Consider the following 17382-nt stretch of genomic DNA (forward strand, 5'->3'; position numbering starts at 1 on the left):
AGGTTTGGCTGATTGGGAAGAAAGCTGGCTGAGACCAGTTGGTCTAGTTCTCTCTCCAAGCCTGAGGAGGGCAGGGGGTGGGACATGCATGGCCAATCCTGAACCAAACCCTCAAACCTTGCCCTCTTGGCCCGGACCCACCCCGCACTTCCCGAAGGTTCTGGGATTCTAGGGTCCCCTGAGTCCTGGAGGCTTCTCCCTCCCTCTCCTCCCTGTCTGGCACCCCTGTAGGTGGGCAGTGACTAAACTAAGCCTGGCCCACACCCATGTCGCCCAACTGGCAACATGGCCACTTCCGCATCCCCGGGGGCCCTGATTACCAGGAGGGGTGCCAGGAGCTTGCTGGCCCCCCGCCTGGCCACCTGCTGCCGGGTCCCAACTGGGGCCTCTCAGGCTCCTTTGCTCAGTGGTCCCTGGGGCCTGAACATTCCTGGGGAGGAGCACCAGTCTGTGAGTCTGTGGGAACTCGAGGAAGAGGCCTTTTTTACTTTCACCCTTAGGTATAATGTTGATCTCATCACAGCTTAAAATACCATGAGGCTGTGATTTGCCAGGCACCAACCAAAGCGTTTTATACACATGAACTTGGTTCACCCTCCATGACCCCGGAGGCAGATGCTACCCTTTATCCCTATTTCACGGTCAAGCAAACTGAGGCTGGAGGATTGAGTGACTTGCCTGAGGTCATTCAGCTGCTAAGCCATGAGACAAGAAGACAGTTTCGGGGTGCCAGTGCTGAACTGAAAAACCACAGATTTCCTTCCTGAAAGCTCCCATTCTGAGCAGTTTCTGTGAATTCTTTTTTTTTTTTTTTTTTAATATTTATTTATTTATTTTTGGCTGCAATGGGTCTTCGTTGCTGCGCACAGGCTTTCTCTAGTTGTGGGAATAGGGGGCTACTATTCACTGTGGTGCGCGGGCTTCTCATTGCGGTGGCTTCTCTTGTTGCGGAGCACGGGCTCTAGGCGCGCGGGCTTGAGTAGTTGTGGCACTCAGGCTTGGTATTTGTGGCTCACAGGCTCTAGAGCGCAAGCTCAGTAGTTGTGGCGCACGGGCTTAGCTGCTCCGCGGCATGTGGGATCTTCCCGGACCAGGGCTCGAACCCGTGTCCCCTGCACTGGCAGGCGGATTCTTAACCACTGCGCCACCAGGGAAGCCCAGTTTCTGTGAATTCTTGCAGAGATAATCAATGCATTTGAAACAGAGGTTGTTTTATATATATATATATATATATATATATATATATATATATATATATATATTATTTTTTTAATATTGTTTATTGTTTTTTCCCACAGGTGATAGGGTGCCCTGTCCTATATTCCACCCCCGCCCCACTCCGCACCTTGCCTTTACCTCCTTAGCAATATTTCTTAATTAATTAATTAATTAATTTTTGGCTGCACTGGGTCTTCGTTGTTGCACTCAGGCTTTCTCCAGTTGCGGCGAGCTGGGGCCACTCTTCGCTGCGGTGCACTGGCTTCCCATTGCAATAGCCTCTCCCATTGCTGAGCATGGGCTCTAGGCGCGCGGACTTCAGCAGTTGTGGCTTGCAGGCTCTAGAGCGCAGGCCCAGTAGCTGTGGCGCACGGGCTCAGTTGCTCCACCGCATGTGGGACCCTCCCGGACCAGGGCTTGAACCCATGTCCCTTACATTGGCAGGTGGATTCTTAACCACTGCGCCACCAGGGAAGTCCCTTAGCAATATCTCCTGACCACCTGATTTGGTACTGAAACCAGCCCTCCACCCAGTTCCCCATCTGTCTCATTCTATTTGATGCCTCTCAGCATTCTGTTCACTAGACGTGGTCTGTTGAATGATTGAAGGAATGCAATACTGAATAGACAGATGCCTGGCTAAAGAGTTTGGACTTTATCCCCAGGGAAGTCACTGGGGTTACTAGATTAGATCTGTGCTTTCAAACATTCCAGGCCCTTCTCAACTCTGAGACTGTGCATGTACTTGTCCCTTTACCTGGAATAATACTCTTTCCCTGGGCTTGGTCCAAACCCTCCCTATCCCAACTGGGATACCTCCTCTTCCAGGAAGCCCTCCCAGTCCTGGTCAAGCATCCCTTCTGGGCTCCTTCATCCCAGCCCCCTCACTCTGTGTTGTCACTGTCTGAGGATGGGTCTGTCACCCCCTCTGGACTGTGCTTCCCTGGAGGATAGGGCCAGGACTGTCTTGATCATTGCTGGGTCCCTGCACCTCCCAACATAGGGCCCAACACTGATCAGAATAAACGATGGTCCCTTGAAGGAAATGTCCCTGCTTGGGGAGGAGCCAATTGCAGGGTAGCTGGGGTGTCAGGTAAGTGTTGAGGACGCAGAGACACCTGAGTTCAAATCCCTGCCCAGGTTGGGGTTAGGCCACAACAAACCTCATTATCCCGTCTGCTTCCAAGTCACTAAAACAGGATTGATCGCAAAGATTAGTGAAGATATGATAACTTTTGACATTACTTCAGACAGGGTCGGAAGCCTCTCCTGCTGCTTTAGAGCTTTGCACCTGATCTTCCCTTTCACTAGAAAGTTCTTCCCAGATTGTCCCGGTGGGCTCCTTCTTGTCATTCTGGTCTCATCGCAAATGTCACCTCCTCAGTGTGGTCCACCCTGACTGCTCCCTCTCTCTCTGCTGTGCAGCAGTTTCCTTTTCTCCAGCTCTTATTCCACCTGACAGCCCAAGTTCATTTCCTTGTCTCTCTTCACTAGAATGCTGGCAAGGAGTTTTGTCTGAATTTTTATTTTTTTTATTTTATTAAAAAATTTTTTGTATTGAAGTATAGTTGACTTAACAATTTCGTGTTAGTTTCCGGCGTACAACAAAGTGATTCAGATATATATATATACACACACACACATATATATATACACACACATTCTTTTTCATATTCTTTTCCATTATAGGTTATTATAAGATATTGAGGGGATTCCCTGGTGGTCCAGTGGTTAGGACTTGGCGCTTTCACTGCCAGGGCCCGGGTTCAACCCCTGGTCGGGGAACTAAGATCCTGCAAGCCACGGCGGCATGGCCAAAAAAAAAAAAAAGATAGTGACTATAGTTCCTGGGTTTTTATTTTTAATTTTTTTCTCACTGTGGAATCCCCAGAACCTTAAACAGCAGTTGGCCCTTAGTAAGGGCCCGAGGAATATTTGTGGAGTGAATAGAGTGCTCAGGAATTGTCCGCTCGTGTTTTGATTGAGGGTCACCGTGTGCACCATCAAATTTACGCTCACACTGACTCTAGGACAAATGAAGAACCTGATGCTTAGCTGGTAAGTGGTGGCGCAAGGATTCGAACCAATGTCTGTGTGGCTTTAGTGCCCATGTTCTCGGTGTCTCGCGCAGAGCCGAGCACGTGGGAGTTTAACGTGAGTTTGTTGAATGAATATGACTTCAGACTTGGAGGGTGGAATGGGGAATGGGGGCTTTCTGAAGTAGGTGGCATGGAAGCTGGGAGAATTTGGGAGGGGAGAGTGGCCGGGAGACACAGGAAGGAGGTCTGCAAGGCCACTTGTGCCTGGGTGGTAGGTCCATCAGATCCTGGGCAAATTCTCAGCTCAGCCTGGCCCCTCAGATCCTGCAGGATGTCATCACAAGCTCTCAAAGCTCCTTCCCAAGCAGGTCTAGGGCTAGGGCTGGCAGTGACCAAGTGACCAATGCCCAGCAGTGTCTGGAGCTGGTTGGGGCCCAAACCATGTTCTTCAATAATAATGACAATAACAACAACAGTAGTAGTAGTAGTTAACTTTATTAAGGGCTAACCTATACCCTGTCTAAATGCTTTGAACATGGGATCTCATTTGCTCTTCAGCACCCAAGGAGGTCTGAGCTACTATTATTCTTCCCATTTTACAGATGGGGAAACAGGCTCCTAGAGGCGGTGACTTGCCTAAGGCCCCACAGCTGCTTCAGAAGGAAGCCTCTGAGATGATCACTATCGATCTTCTTTGAGCAAGTGTGAACACCTGATATGTTAGCAGAGAACGGGCCAGGTGGGGAAGGAATTAGGATTTCAACATTGCCAGGAGGAGTAGCCAATCACTGCTGATTCCCTTTAAGGTTAGGGCCTTGAGAGGCAGGCTTGCAACTCCCAGCCTCCCCAGGTGTGGCCTCAAGGTGAGTGACTTCCTCTTGCCATAAGCCCCACTTTTGCCCATCTGGAGAATGGGTAGAATAGTGGGCCCAACCTCACCAAGCAGTTATGGAGATTCCAGTGGAATCAGGCATATGCATTTGTCAAAAATCAGCAGATGTCACTTACGGTTTGTGCATTTTGTGAAAAAGAGGACTGCAGACAGGGAATTCCCTGGCGGTCCAGTGGTTAGGAGTCCGTGCTTTCACTGCCCAGGGCGCGGGTTCAGTCCCTGGTCAGGGAACTAAGAGGACCACGTAGAAATATTGAACTCTGATTAATAAATGCATACATACTGAAGTGTTTAGAGGGAAGTGCGCTGGTATCTGCAACTTTGACATGCATCAAAAGGAGGTAAATGATTACATGAAATTTCTAAAAATCTTAAAAAAAAAAAAAGAAAAAGAAAAAAAAAAAAAAGGAGGTAAATGGGTGGATGGCTAGAGAGATAGATAAATGGATAGAAATTTTATATAGAAGTACCGTGAAATAATTGTAGACACTAGGTGGTGGGTCTATGGATGTTCACTCTAAAATCCTTTAAACTTTTTTGTAGGTTTGAAATTTTTAATTAATTTTTAATTTTTAATAATTAAAAAAAGGGGGAAATATCTGGTGAAAGCAAAAGCATTAGCACAGTCATTAAACTGAATTATAATTTTTAATGGATGAATTGCAAATTGTGTACCTAGGGGGAAGTGGATTACAATCCAATATAATAACTGCCATTAATTGATACGTGTGGGGCTCTGAACTGAGAACTTTTATTTTGAAAATTATTAACATTATTAAATAAATCACTCCATCTCATTTAACTCTTACACCAATCACGTGAGGGATCTGTATTTTACATTCGAGGGATTGACGAGAAGGGACAAAAGACCGGAATTTAGGGCGGAAGAGGAGTTTCAGGCTAAATTGATTTGCAGACCCGCGGATCACCTGGCACTTTCTAGAGACCCTCGCGCCAGGCACTTTTGTGGCTTATAGGCCCCCAACCCAATACCCTATCCTCCGGCAGGGAAAAGCCTCCTCCCAACGCCCCGCCCCCTTCGGACCCTCCACCCCCACCCCACCCGGACCCCGCCCCTGAATGTAACCATTGTTTTTCTGCCTTCTATCGGGGTGACTTGGCCCTACTCCAGCCAAAGCCCCGCCCTGGAGGGCCCTGAACCCGACAGAGCCAATCGGCACCGGTGGGTTTGTCCCCGTTCTCTCAAGCCTCGCCCCGGGTTCTTAATCCGGGCAGCTTCCGCCAAGCAGTCTCAGAGCCACGCGGCGCGCCCGGGAGGTCCGGTCTCGGCTAACAGCTGATTCTTCCCGGGATCCCGGGCCGCCGCCTTCGGCACCCAGGGGCCCGGATCTTCCCGCCTGGACCCAAGAGCCTGGCCCCCCCTCTTCCCGGAGCTCCGTCTTCCGGCCCCCAGACTCAGGCTCCCCAGCTCTCCGTTTCCAGGACCCAGGCACCCCAGGTCCCCGCCTCCCGGATCTGCGCCACCAGGACCTAGCCTCTTGAAGACCTCTGCCGCCTGGGCGCCTTCAGCCTTCCGGAGCCAAGGACCCTAGGTCCCAGCTTGAGAAACTCCCGTCTTCCTAACCCCCAGGGTAAAGAAACCCAGGTGCTCCCACCTCCCAGCTTTCAGCGCCGGGCACAAACGAAGAGCAGAGGAGCCCCAGCGCCCAGCCTAGGGAATCTCAAACACTCCAGCTTCTAAGAGACAAGGAACTTAAGCGCTGTGAACTCACAACTCCAAGGAACCCTCCAAAGTTCCAGCCTCCAGGCTCTGTTAACTCAACAAAGTTTTAAGGAACGAGAGCGTCCTGGGAAGGAGCCCCGAGCGCTCCCAGCTTCCAGGCGCTGAGGAACCCCGGGGCGTTCATCATGGTGGCCGATCCGCCTAAGGGAGACCCCAAGGGGTACGCGGCGGCGGAGCCCACCGCCAACGGTGTCTCGGCGTTGGTCCCCCTAGAGGACCCAGGCTCGGCGAAAGGCGGCTGTTGCGGCTCTGGGGACCGGGTGCGCCGCTGCCTTCGCGCCAACCTGCTGGTGCTGCTGACAGTGGTGGCAGTGGTGGCGGGCGTGGCTCTGGGGCTGGGGGTCTCGGGGGCCGGCGGCGCGCTAGCGCTGGGCCCAGCGCGCCTGGAGGCCTTTGCCTTCCCGGGCGAGCTGCTGCTGCGCCTGCTAAAGATGATTATCTTGCCGCTGGTGGTGTGCAGCCTGATCGGCGGCGCGGCCAGCCTGGACCCGAGCGCGCTTGGCCGCCTGGGCGCCTGGGCGCTGCTCTTTTTCCTGGTTACTACAGTGCTAGCGTCGGCGCTCGGCGTGGGCTTGGCGCTCGCACTGCAGCCGGGCGCCGCCTTCGCCGCCATCAACGCCTCGGTCGGGGCCATGGGCTCCGTGGAAGAGGCCCCCAGCAAGGAGGTGCTCGATTCGTTCCTGGATCTTGTGAGGTCAGACCCCGCCCTCCCGGTGGAGGGGTTGGGGGAAGGGGGTGGGTGCTTCAGCCTCGTGGGGAGGGGACGCGTGTTAGGGTTGGCGGGAGTCGCCACGTGGACGGAAGGGGGGTTTTGGGTCCTCCGTGTCCGGGACATCCCCAGGGCCTCAAGGAAGACGGGATGGGATAGTTGGGGGGCGCTCTGGCCCCTTTAGGGTCAGGGTACAGAGGGTGAGAACAGACTCCTGGAGGAGATTTCTAAATATGGGGGCCTGCGTACATAAGCGGGACCCCACAGGAGGGTGATAGGGGCGTGGAAGTCTTATAGAGGGAGAAGTGATGCTTGGTGGGGTTGAGGGTCTCTGCTGTGAGGGGGGGAGGATCCCGAGGGGAACTTGGAAGAGGATCTTTGGGTGGCCAGGGGCCCCAGGATGGGGCTTCTGGGTAAAGGTTTAAGTCCAGTGTCTGGATAAAAGTTCTTGGAGCCCTGGGTAAGGGGCCCCTGCAGGACCTGAAGAGATCAGAATGACCCCCCACCAGGCCCTCTTCCCACGTGGTTCCCCACACCACGTGTCCCCCAGACAAAGCCAGGTCCTTTTTTCAGCCTCTTTTCCCCACCCAGTTCAGCTGGGCAGGACCCTGGCTTCCCCTTTATATGTTCCTGGTAGGTAAGTCCTGCCACCTCCACAAACTTTCCATCCCATTTCCTACTCTGTCTGGTACCCGGCTGCCCTCCCCTTGCACTAGGCTGCCCAGAAAAGGGGCAGATTCTTTTCCTTTGGGCCTCTGCACCCCTCCCCTCAAGAATGGCTCTCTCCCCCCTTTTAAGGAGGGCAGACTGCTGGATCCACATGGCCTTGCCTTTGAGGCCTGCTGATTCAGTGTCTCCAGGTTGGTTGGGGACTTCCTGGAAGTGGGGGAAGGAAATGATGAGTCACGGAACACGGTTCCCCTCAGTCTCTTGGGGCATCAGTGCAGGCCGATACTGGGGGGAGGCTTGGTGTCCAGAAATTACAGCGGGTGGGCACCTCCTGGCTGGGGGAGATTAGCTGTGTCCTGACTCAGCCCTGGCTGGCCTGGGTGGGTACGGGCCGACCTGCAGACGGGCACACCCACTTGAAGTTTGTTTATGTGTGCAAGCTTCCCCGTTGTGCCCAAATCCATGTAACTCATTTGGCCAGCCACTCGGGGACTTAGCTGGAGCATCTCAGAGCCACCCAACTTTATAAGCCACTGACACACAACTGGACACGGGCACGCAGACGCTCACTGATGCCACTGACCACACCAACATGTGGAACACTGCCTAAACACAGCTCAAGAGCACATACACGCTCACATACATGCCTACAGGGCCACACACCAACAGGGTCACACATATCTGAACACTAACCTGCGCCCCCCAACCGGATACCAACACCTGATAAACTACCAACCACCACCAGCAGCTGTGCACCCACGTCTTTGGTGAGAGGGAGGATCCGAGGTTGCCGAGCGGTTCGGACTGTGGCACCAGCTGGCCGGTTTCAAATCCCAGTTTTGCCACTTCCTAACGGCAAGTTTCTTCACCTGTCAGTGCCTCAGCTTCCTTTTCTGTGAAATGGGGATAATAGTGCACGGCCCTGAGGACTGTCAGGAGAATTAAATGAGTTGATTTATATAAAGCACTTAGTACAGCATAGCTAGTTTCTTCACCTGTCAGTGCCTCAGCTTCCTTTTCTGTGAAATGGGGATAATAGTGCACGGCCCTGAGGGCTGTCAGGAGAATTAAATGAGTTGATTTATATAAAGCACTTAGTACAGCGCCCGTAGTCACCTTGGCTGTTATTTTTGTCTTGCCCTGAGGCACACGGGGCCACTGTCCGACTCCCTCACATGCTCAGTGGCGTTTAATGCACGCTGCTGCACACTTAATCACACCCAGACACCCTCACACAAGAGTGACTGCATAAACACAAAGGCGCATTCACAACAACACAGTCAATCCTTGTCACTTTCTCACCACCTCTTCCCTAACACACCCAGATCTTCCCCACAGCCTGCAACCCACCAGCCAGCCCCCAGGGCCAGCCCTTTCCTCAGCCCTCCCAGGCCTCCAGGAGGAAGTGGCTGATGCAAGATGGCCAGAGTATTGAGGGTGCTGAGTGTGGGGTGGAGCCAGGCCCCGTAACCCTGTCCCAGCCTGCCTTGGGAAGCTGGCATTCCTCACCCTCAATCCACATTCCCTCGGGGCTAGGACACCAGCCTCCTGGGCCCCAGGATTCCAGCTGAGACTCTGCACACCCTGGAAAGATGTGCAGGCCCAGGTCCATCTCTGCCTGGCTGAACCTGGCTGAGGCACGGGTGAGGACCACATTTGGGTACAGATGGGGCCTCCAAGGTTCCCCTCACCCCAAGAGGCCAACCCAGCCCCCCTGACCTCCTCCTGTGGTATCTAATACTCCCCCCCCCCCCATGTTTATCTCTGCAGAAATATCTTCCCCTCCAACCTGGTGTCCGCAGCCTTCCGCTCAGTGAGTGCTCTGGGGTGTTCCTCAGGGTTGGGGGGTGGGCAGGGAGGGAGACAGCCAGATCCAGCCCCTTGGTGCCTGATTTTGGGTGGTGCCTGGAAAAACACATGTGCCCACATATTTACAGGCCATATTGCCGGACTCCTGGGTGATTTCTGAATGAAACCCATCCACGCCCCTCATGAGAATATGGGTTCTGAGCCTCCTCTGGGTTCTAATTCTAGCTGTGTGACCCTGAGCAAGTGCCTTTACCTCTCTGAGCCTCAGTTTCCACCTCTGGAAAATGGGGGTATGAATAGTCCTACTGCAGCAGGGTTGCTGGTGGGATGGAATGAGATCACGTTTAAGGGAAGCTTAGGGCGGGCTTTGAGTATTGTCAGTGCCAGGACGGGGTGGGGGAGCCTCGATGACAATTGATGCTGACTCTTTCCAACCCCACCTGCAGTACGCTACCTCCTATAAGGAGAGATTGTTCAACGGAACCCAGGTGAAGGTAAGAGCTGGGAAGGCGGTGGGGGGTCCTGCACCTTGGTTTTTCCATTTTGTTCTTACCCTGCTCTCGTCTGCCCTCTGGGTCTTCTTTTTTATTTATTATTTTTATTTTTGGCTGCGCTGGGTCTTCGTTGCTGTGTGCGGGCTTTCTCTAGTTGCGGTGAGTGGGGGCTACTCTTTGTTGCGGTGCGCGGGCTTCTCATTGCGGTGGCTTCTCTTCTTGCGGAGCACGGGCTCTAGGTGCGCGGACTTCAGTAGTTGTGGCACGCGGGATCAGAAGTTGTGGCTCGCGGGCTCTAGAGCACAGGCTCAGTAGTTGTGGCGCACGGGCTTAGTGGCTCTGCAGCACGTGGGATCTTCCCGGACCAGGGCTCGAACCCGTGTCCCCTGCATTGGCAGGCGATTCTGAACCACTGCACCACCAGGGAAGTCCCCTGGGTCTTCTAACATTTGGGCGCAATCTGTTTTAAACTCTCCGAAGCCCCTCCCCAATTTCTGTCTTTTCTGCCTTTCTGGAATCTCCATTTTGCCCTCTCTTCTCCCTCCCCACAGCCACACTCAGGTCCAGGCTCCTCTTTTCCCCTCCCTTCCCACCCCCTCCCGCCCACCTTCAGCCTGGCAGCTGGAGTATTCTTTCCAAAGCGCAAACCTGACCCAGCCTCTCTCCTGCCTAAAGCCCTGTCATATTCCCTAGTGCCCTCGGAAGAAAGCCTAGGCTCCTCGCCGTAGTCCCCGGGGCCCCTGTGAGGTCCTGCCCCTTCCCATCCGCCCACCCAGCCTCATCCTGTGACTCTGCCTGGCCCATTCTGCTCCAGCCACAGTGAATTCCTTTCTGTTCTTTGAATGCCTAAGTTAGAGTCATTTCAAGGTTGTTGCATATTGCTAACTCTCTCTAGAAGAGGTAACAATACCCCTCCCCTACCTTTACCTTGTTCACTCCAGGTCTTAGCCCCTTCCTCCAGGAAGCCCTCCCTGATTCCCCTCCTCCAAGCTTGGCAGCACAACCTTCCTTGGTTCCCATACTCCCCTGGGTTCCCCCGTCCCAGCCCTGTCCACTCTGGGTGGTCCCTGGACCCGGACTGTGAGCCTTGGGAGGATGGGGCCTGGGGAATGGTCTTGTCTCTGCTGGGTCCCAGCAGTGCGCAGGACAGGCCCTCAGTCACTGGGCAGGTTGACTGAATGGCCCCGCCCATCCCCATGTGTTCTTGCCCAAAGGTGCCTGTGGGGGGTGAGGTGGAGGGTATGAACATCCTGGGCCTGGTGGTGTTTGCCATCGTCTTTGGCGTGGCCCTGCGGAAGCTGGGGCCTGAGGGAGAGCTGCTCATCCGCTTCTTCAACTCCTTCAATGATGCCACCATGGTGCTGGTCTCCTGGATCATGTGGTAAGTGGTGGGAGAGGGGGCTGGTGCGGCGGGGTGGGGCAATCCTCTGTCTGCTCCTTCGAACCAGACGGCCTAGATTCAAATCCAGCATCGACTATTCCCTGGCTATGTGACTTCAGGCAAGTGACTTACTCTCTCTGTGCCTCAGTTTCCTCGTCTATAAGGTGAGGACAGTGCTGTATGCCGTGAGAGCTAAGACTGATCCTGGAACCTTCTTGATCCTATTGGAAGGTGATAAAAAGACCGCCGAGCTGTGGCCGCAGCCTGGCTAACGCATCTCAGTTTCCGAGATTTCAGTGTCATCAAATGTTTGCCTTTGGATCAATAATGGAAAATAGTGCCTGCTTTATAGGGTTATAATGAAGATGAAATGAGGGACTGAGGTGTAAGTAAAGCACTTAGAAAGTGTTTTAAACGTCTAGCACCTACTGAGCATTCAGTTAATGTCAGCTACGATTATCACCATTATGTATGAGCTTTTGTGAAATGGCCTCAGATAATGAGGGAAAAAAACACGTGCAGAGGCCTTCGGCTTCACCCTTGCCACCTCCCCTGTCTCATCTCCACATGGTGTCACACTGATTCTCAGGACCCATCCTGGGTCAGAAGGTCAGAAATCAGGAGGTGGGTTAGGGCTGCTGCATTTTTACCAAATCTCCCCCCACTGCAACCCTGATTCCACGGTAGCTGACATCTAAGAAGCTGCTGTGTGGAACTAATAGAAACACTTGGTGTGTGGGTAAGAGCAGGCTGTGCAGCTGGGCAGCCTGAGTTCCTATCCCGGCGCTACTACTTCCCAGCTGTGTGCCCTACGACAAGTTACTTATCCCGCCGTGCCTCAGTTTCCCCATCTGGAAAACGGCGTTGATAGTACCAGGCACGAGTGAGTTAATACATGTAAAGTTCTTGGGACAGTGCCTGACCTATAGCGTGCCTACAGTAAACAAGCTTAGCTAATATTTGTCAAGTACTTGTATAATTTCTGGGCACATCTCACTGGCTAGAACTTGGGCATTTGGCCAAACCTAGGTGCACACGTGGCTGGGAAATGGTGCTTTTCTTCTGTAACTAAAGAGGAGAAGGGGTTTGGAGACAAGTAACCATAGCGATCAGGCAATCAAGGAAGTGATGTTGGGAGCCCTCCTGGCTGGGAGACATATGCAACCCCTGGGATCTTCCCTCCAGGAGAGGGTGATAATAAATCCCAGTGGAAGTCTATAGACTTCACTTATTGTGTACAAAAAGCTTTCAGCTAATTTCAACTGGCATCTCATTTCATCCTCCCAAGATTCCTATGAGGTTGGTAGCATTATGGCCCCTGTTTTACAGACCTATTTGATTTTAATTCAATGATAGCGGCAAGAGACTCAAAATAGGAGCTCCCTTGTGGGGTTGTGGTGAAGATTCAGTCCCGTTCAAGGGCTCGGCACATCATAAATGCTTCATACCTGGGAGTTGTCATTAAGACATGAGCCACGGTTTTTATTTTTCATGGTGAGAGAGTGTATTGGTTTATGTCATATTAGCTGCTGTAACAAACAAACCCAGAAAATATAAATGATATGCATGGTGGGTGTTTCTTTCCTGGTCATGTGTTAAGTCCAAATCTGGTGGGTGACTCTACTCCAAGTGGTCGATGGAACCACCCAAACTTCTTTTATCTCCCAGTGGCACTATGTTCAAGAGGAGAGAATGGAGGATGGCAGGGGAGGTGCCCGAACATCAGCCCACGTTGCTGTGGGCGCTTCCTGACTTTGAGGGAGGCTGGGAAATGTGGTCAGGCCATGTGCCCAGCACAATGCCTGGCCCTGGGTGGGCACATGGTCAGAGGTGGCAATCTGTCTCCTGGGTAATTAGGTATGCCCCTGTGGGCATCTTGTTCCTGGTGGCCGGCAAGATCGTGGAGATGGAGGACGTGGGGATGCTCTTCGCCAGTCTCGGCAAATACATCCTGTGCTGCCTGCTTGGCCACGCCATCCATGGGCTCCTGGTGCTGCCCCTCATCTACTTCTTCTTCACCCGCAAGAACCCCTACCGGTTCCTGTGGGGCATCATGACGCCGCTGGCCACTGCCTTCGGGACCTCCTCCAGGTGTGACCTTGGGGCAGACCAGGGCAGGGTTTTTAAGCTTAAGGGGCCTGGAGCAGGCATCAGATGTCTAAAGACCCCTGAAATTTTGTCTAGGGACATGGGATCTGGGTACAGGGAACCCCCCCACCCCAATTAGGAAACTACTGCCTTGGAGATTTATTCCTCCCTTCCTGAGAACCCCTCCCCACCCCAAGGCCTGGCCTTGGGGGACTCTAGTGCTTTACCCTGGATCCAACCTCTAAAAGCTCCTTCCACCTCTCCTGAGTAGTTTGTCCATCTCTGCTGGCCCTGTCCCCTCAGGATCCAACCCTCCCTATAACAGCATCCCCAAGAGTATAGTAATTCTTAGTCGAGGTCTGTTATTGGTAGAGATGGGGAAGGGGTGTGAGTCAGTGAGCGCTCAGACATTCTAGAATTTAGTTATGAATTTTTATGTGTATTTTAAGGAGTAGCCCTTGGTAATCTCCCAGGGGTCCAAGACTCCCTATATTTTGGAATGCTTCCATTCTGTGGGATCCCTAGTGCCTTCTGGCTCTGAGAAGAGAAGGGCATGGCGAGCCGGGGAGGGCTAAGGGGTGTGGGTGGAGGCCCGGGGTCGTTGGAAGCAGAGGTCTAGGCTGGTGGGCAGAGCTTGCGCCTGAGATGAGGTGCTGTGTGGGCGGGGCCTGGTCCGGGGGATGGTCAGGGGAGGTAGGGGGTGTGGCTTGGGCGGTGGGCGGGGCCCGGTCGGGCTGGCCGGGTGAGCTCGCGCTAACTCAGATCTGCTGTCCCTCGCAGCTCCGCCACGCTGCCGCTGATGATGAAGTGCGTGGAGGAGAAGAACGGCGTGGCCAAGCACATCAGCCGCTTCATTCTGCCCATCGGTGCCACTGTCAACATGGACGGTGCTGCGCTCTTCCAGTGTGTGGCTGCAGTGTTTATTGCACAGCTCAATCAGCGATCCTTGGACTTCGTGAAGATTATCACTATCCTGTGAGTGCGGGGGTGCTGCGACTAGGACCCCCAAGGCACCTGACCCCTCCCTTGAGAATGGACACGAGCTGGGAGGAGCAGCCCCACCCCCACAGCTTCTCCCATTACCGAGCGGCCTCTCCCTGACCTCTCCTCTCCTCCCCCAGGGTCACCGCCACAGCATCCAGTGTGGGCGCCGCGGGCATCCCCGCTGGAGGTGTCCTCACTCTGGCCATCATCCTCGAGGCGGTCAGCCTGCCGGTTCACGACATCTCCTTGATCTTGGCTGTGGACTGGCTAGTGTGAGTGTGGTTCGGGGGTTCAGGGGGCTCAGGGGTACTCCTGAGAAAGGGGATGAGCAAGAGGGTCATTGAGAGCCTCTGAGCAGAAGAGAGGAAGGAAGGGGTTCTAGAAGAAAGGGGAGGGGACCTTACCTTGAGTATTCCAATCAGAGGGAAGAAAGGGATCTTTGGGGTTCCAAGAGGAACCCCAGAAAGGTAGCATGTCCCAGTGGTTAATAGAGCAGACTCTTAGACCAGGCTCCCAGAGCCACTGTTGCTAGCTATAATGACCTTGGGCAAGTACTTAATCTCCCTGTGTCTCAGTTTCTCCATCTGTAAAATGGAGAGAATAGTTTCTCCTGGAGGATTAGATGACTTAATACACGCAGCTTTCTTAGAACAGCTACTTAGAACAGTAAGTAGAAAATGCTACGTAATTGTTAGCTATCATGATTAAACTGTTAAGAGCGTAAAAGATTAGAAGACAGTCTGGCTTCAAAAGTTAAATAGTTACCATGTGTCTTAGCAATACCACTCCTAGGTTTAAACCCAAGAGAATTGAAAACATGTCCACAAAAACTTGTACATGAATGTTCACAGCAGCACTTTTTTTTTTTTAATTCAACACCTTTTTAAAAAAATTAATTAATTTACTTATTTGGCTGAGTCAGGTCTTAGTTGTGGCACGCGGGCTCTCTAATGGTGCATGGGTTCTAGAGCACAGGCTCAGTAGTTGCGGCACATGGGCTTAGTTGCCCCGAGGCATGTGGGATCTTAGTTCCCTGACCAGGCATCGAACCTGCATCCCCTGCATTGGAAGGCAGAGTCTTAACCACTGGACCACCAGGGAAATCCCCATAGCAGCACTATTCATAGTAGCGAACAGGTGGAAACAACCCAAATACCTATCAATTGATGAATGGATAAACAAAGTGTCATATGTCCACACAATGGAATATTATTCAGCAATAAAATGGAATGAAGCAGTGATACAAACATACACACTACAACATATGACCCTTGAAAATATTATGCTACGTGAAAGAAGCCAGACAAAAAGGACCACATTGTATATGATTCCATTTATATGAACTGTTCAGAATAGGCAAATCTATAGACAGAAAGTAGATTAGTGGTTGCCTAGGCCTGGGGGATGGGAGGAAATGGGGGATAACTGCTTAATGGGTACGAGGGTTCCTTTCTGGAGTGATGAAAATATTCTGGAATTAAATAGTGGTGATTGTTGCACAACTCTGAATAAACTAAAAAGCACTGGATTGTATTCTTTTAAAGGGTGAATTTTATGGTATGTGAATTGTATCTCAAGTTTTTTAAATGGCACACACACCCACACAAAAAGTATATAAAGAGGAAGGGAAAAGATCCTGAGGATTCTAGGGAGGAGAAGGGCCTGAGGGAGAACTTAGTATTTCAGAAGAAGAAAGAGGCATTGATGGGTCTTCTGGGGCCCCAAGGAAAGGGAGGCATGATTTTTTGAGGTTCCAGAAGGAACAAATCTTGTATTTGATTGGAAGAAGGATCTTTGGGAATCCAGGGAGGATGGAGGAGATCTTTGGGGTTCTAAGGCAGAGAAAGCCTGATGGGACACTTGGGATTCTAGGGGAAGGAAGGTGGGTAGGAGGCTTCTGGGGTTCTAGAGGAAGAGATCTTTAAGGTTCTAGAGGAAGGGATATTTGGGATCCTGGGAGGATGGAGGGATGAGCTGCTAAGAGGAGTAGAACAGGGTTCTGGGAAGGAGGGCATGATGGGGACTTGAAGGTAACCAGCAGGGAGAGGGGAGAGAGTTGGGCCCTGACGCTTCCCCTCCCACTCACTTCCCCCTCACTGTTCCCCCTTCAGGGACCGGTCCTGTACTGTCCTCAACGTGGAAGGTGACGCCTTTGGGGCAGGACTCCTCCAAAGTTACGTGGATCGCACAGAGTCCCACAGTTCAGTGCCCGAGCTGATCCAGGTGAAGAGTGAGGTGCCCTTGGCCGCGCAGCCGGTCCTCACCGAGGAAGGGAGCCCTCTCCTCAAACGCTGTCCAGGACCTGCTGGGGCCGCTGACACCTGTGAGAAGGAATCAGTCATGTAAATCCCAGTAGGGACCTTCCCTGCCCCAGTGCGGGGGATGCTTTGGACATTGGAATCATGCGGCATGGATAAACGGACACACAGGGCCTCTTGGAGAGTCCCGCCCACACGCTCGGGGAGCCACAGGCCTCAGCTTCCCTCCCAGCCATGAGATCTGGGAGGCCTCGCTGCTGGGGTATATGCGTTTGCTTGTGTGTGTGTGACTGTCTGTCCCCAAATCTCCCCAGTCCTCAACTCCTGTCCCCACCCAAGGCTAGGAAACAGCAAGATGGAGAAGTAGCGGCCTCCACACCCCATCCTGGGAGCCTGCATGGCCTCGCGTCTCAGGGCACAGGGCACCATGGGAAATTCTTCCCTCTTCGAACAGAAGGATGTTCTGACAGGTTGCTGGCTCCTTTGATGGTTATTTTGGTGGCTGTACCTCTAGCTGTGCGTGTGTGTGTGCGCGTGTGTGTGTGTGTGTTTTCTGTGACTCTCCACGGTACAATCCCACCCTGTCCCCAGGCCCTCTCTTCCCTTCACAGTAACAGAAACACTCCCGGGAACCCTGAGGGGAGACTGAGGACACACACTGCTGTTACTCCAGAGGATGTTTTTCAGCAATAAAATTGTCAAGTATATCTAATCAGATGTTTTCAAGAATTTGACTAAAAGTGCTAGCCACACAGAAAACAACAAACAACAACAACAAAATGATAAATTGGACTTAAGTGAAATAAAATATCTGTTCATCAAAAAACACGCAGCCAAAAAATAAAAAAATATATATACACACACAACACTGTTGGAAACCACAGTGAGATACCACTGCACACACTTATTGGCATGGCAACAAACAAAAGCAATACCAAGTGCTGATGAGAACGTGGAACTGGACAGAGCCCATGCATTGCTGGTGGGAATGCAAAATGGTCCAGTCACTTTGGAAAATCACTGGGCAGTTGCTTATAAAAACTGGGCACTTTAATATCAAAGTGTATTTTAAAATATCTACTTACCATGGGGCTCAT

The 17382-nt window shown here is 52.4% G+C and overlaps 1 protein-coding gene across 2 annotated transcripts; it reads left to right on the top strand.

Annotated features, from left to right (window-relative positions):
- Positions 1–5384: 5384 nt before the first annotated feature.
- Positions 5385–16997, top strand: SLC1A5 (solute carrier family 1 member 5). 2 transcript variants are annotated; one of them, XM_082438253.1, is made up of 8 exons: positions 5385–6587; positions 9042–9084; positions 9527–9574; positions 10789–10955; positions 12813–13046; positions 13824–14018; positions 14165–14299; positions 16139–16997. In XM_082438253.1, the coding sequence occupies exons 1-8, from the start codon at positions 6019–6021 to the stop codon at positions 16371–16373; spliced, it is 1626 nt and encodes a 541-aa protein (XP_082294379.1). In that variant the 5' UTR covers positions 5385–6018; the 3' UTR covers positions 16374–16997. The 2 variants fall into 2 exon arrangements, with proteins under 2 accessions (XP_082294379.1, XP_082294380.1); XM_082438254.1 differs by lacking the exon at positions 5385–6587 and adding an exon at positions 8795–8914.
- Positions 16998–17382: the final 385 nt, after the last annotated feature.

Source organism: Balaenoptera physalus (assembly GCF_965194825.1).
Source record: "Balaenoptera physalus genome assembly, chromosome: 19".
Classification (NCBI taxonomy): Eukaryota; Metazoa; Chordata; class Mammalia; order Artiodactyla; family Balaenopteridae; genus Balaenoptera; species Balaenoptera physalus.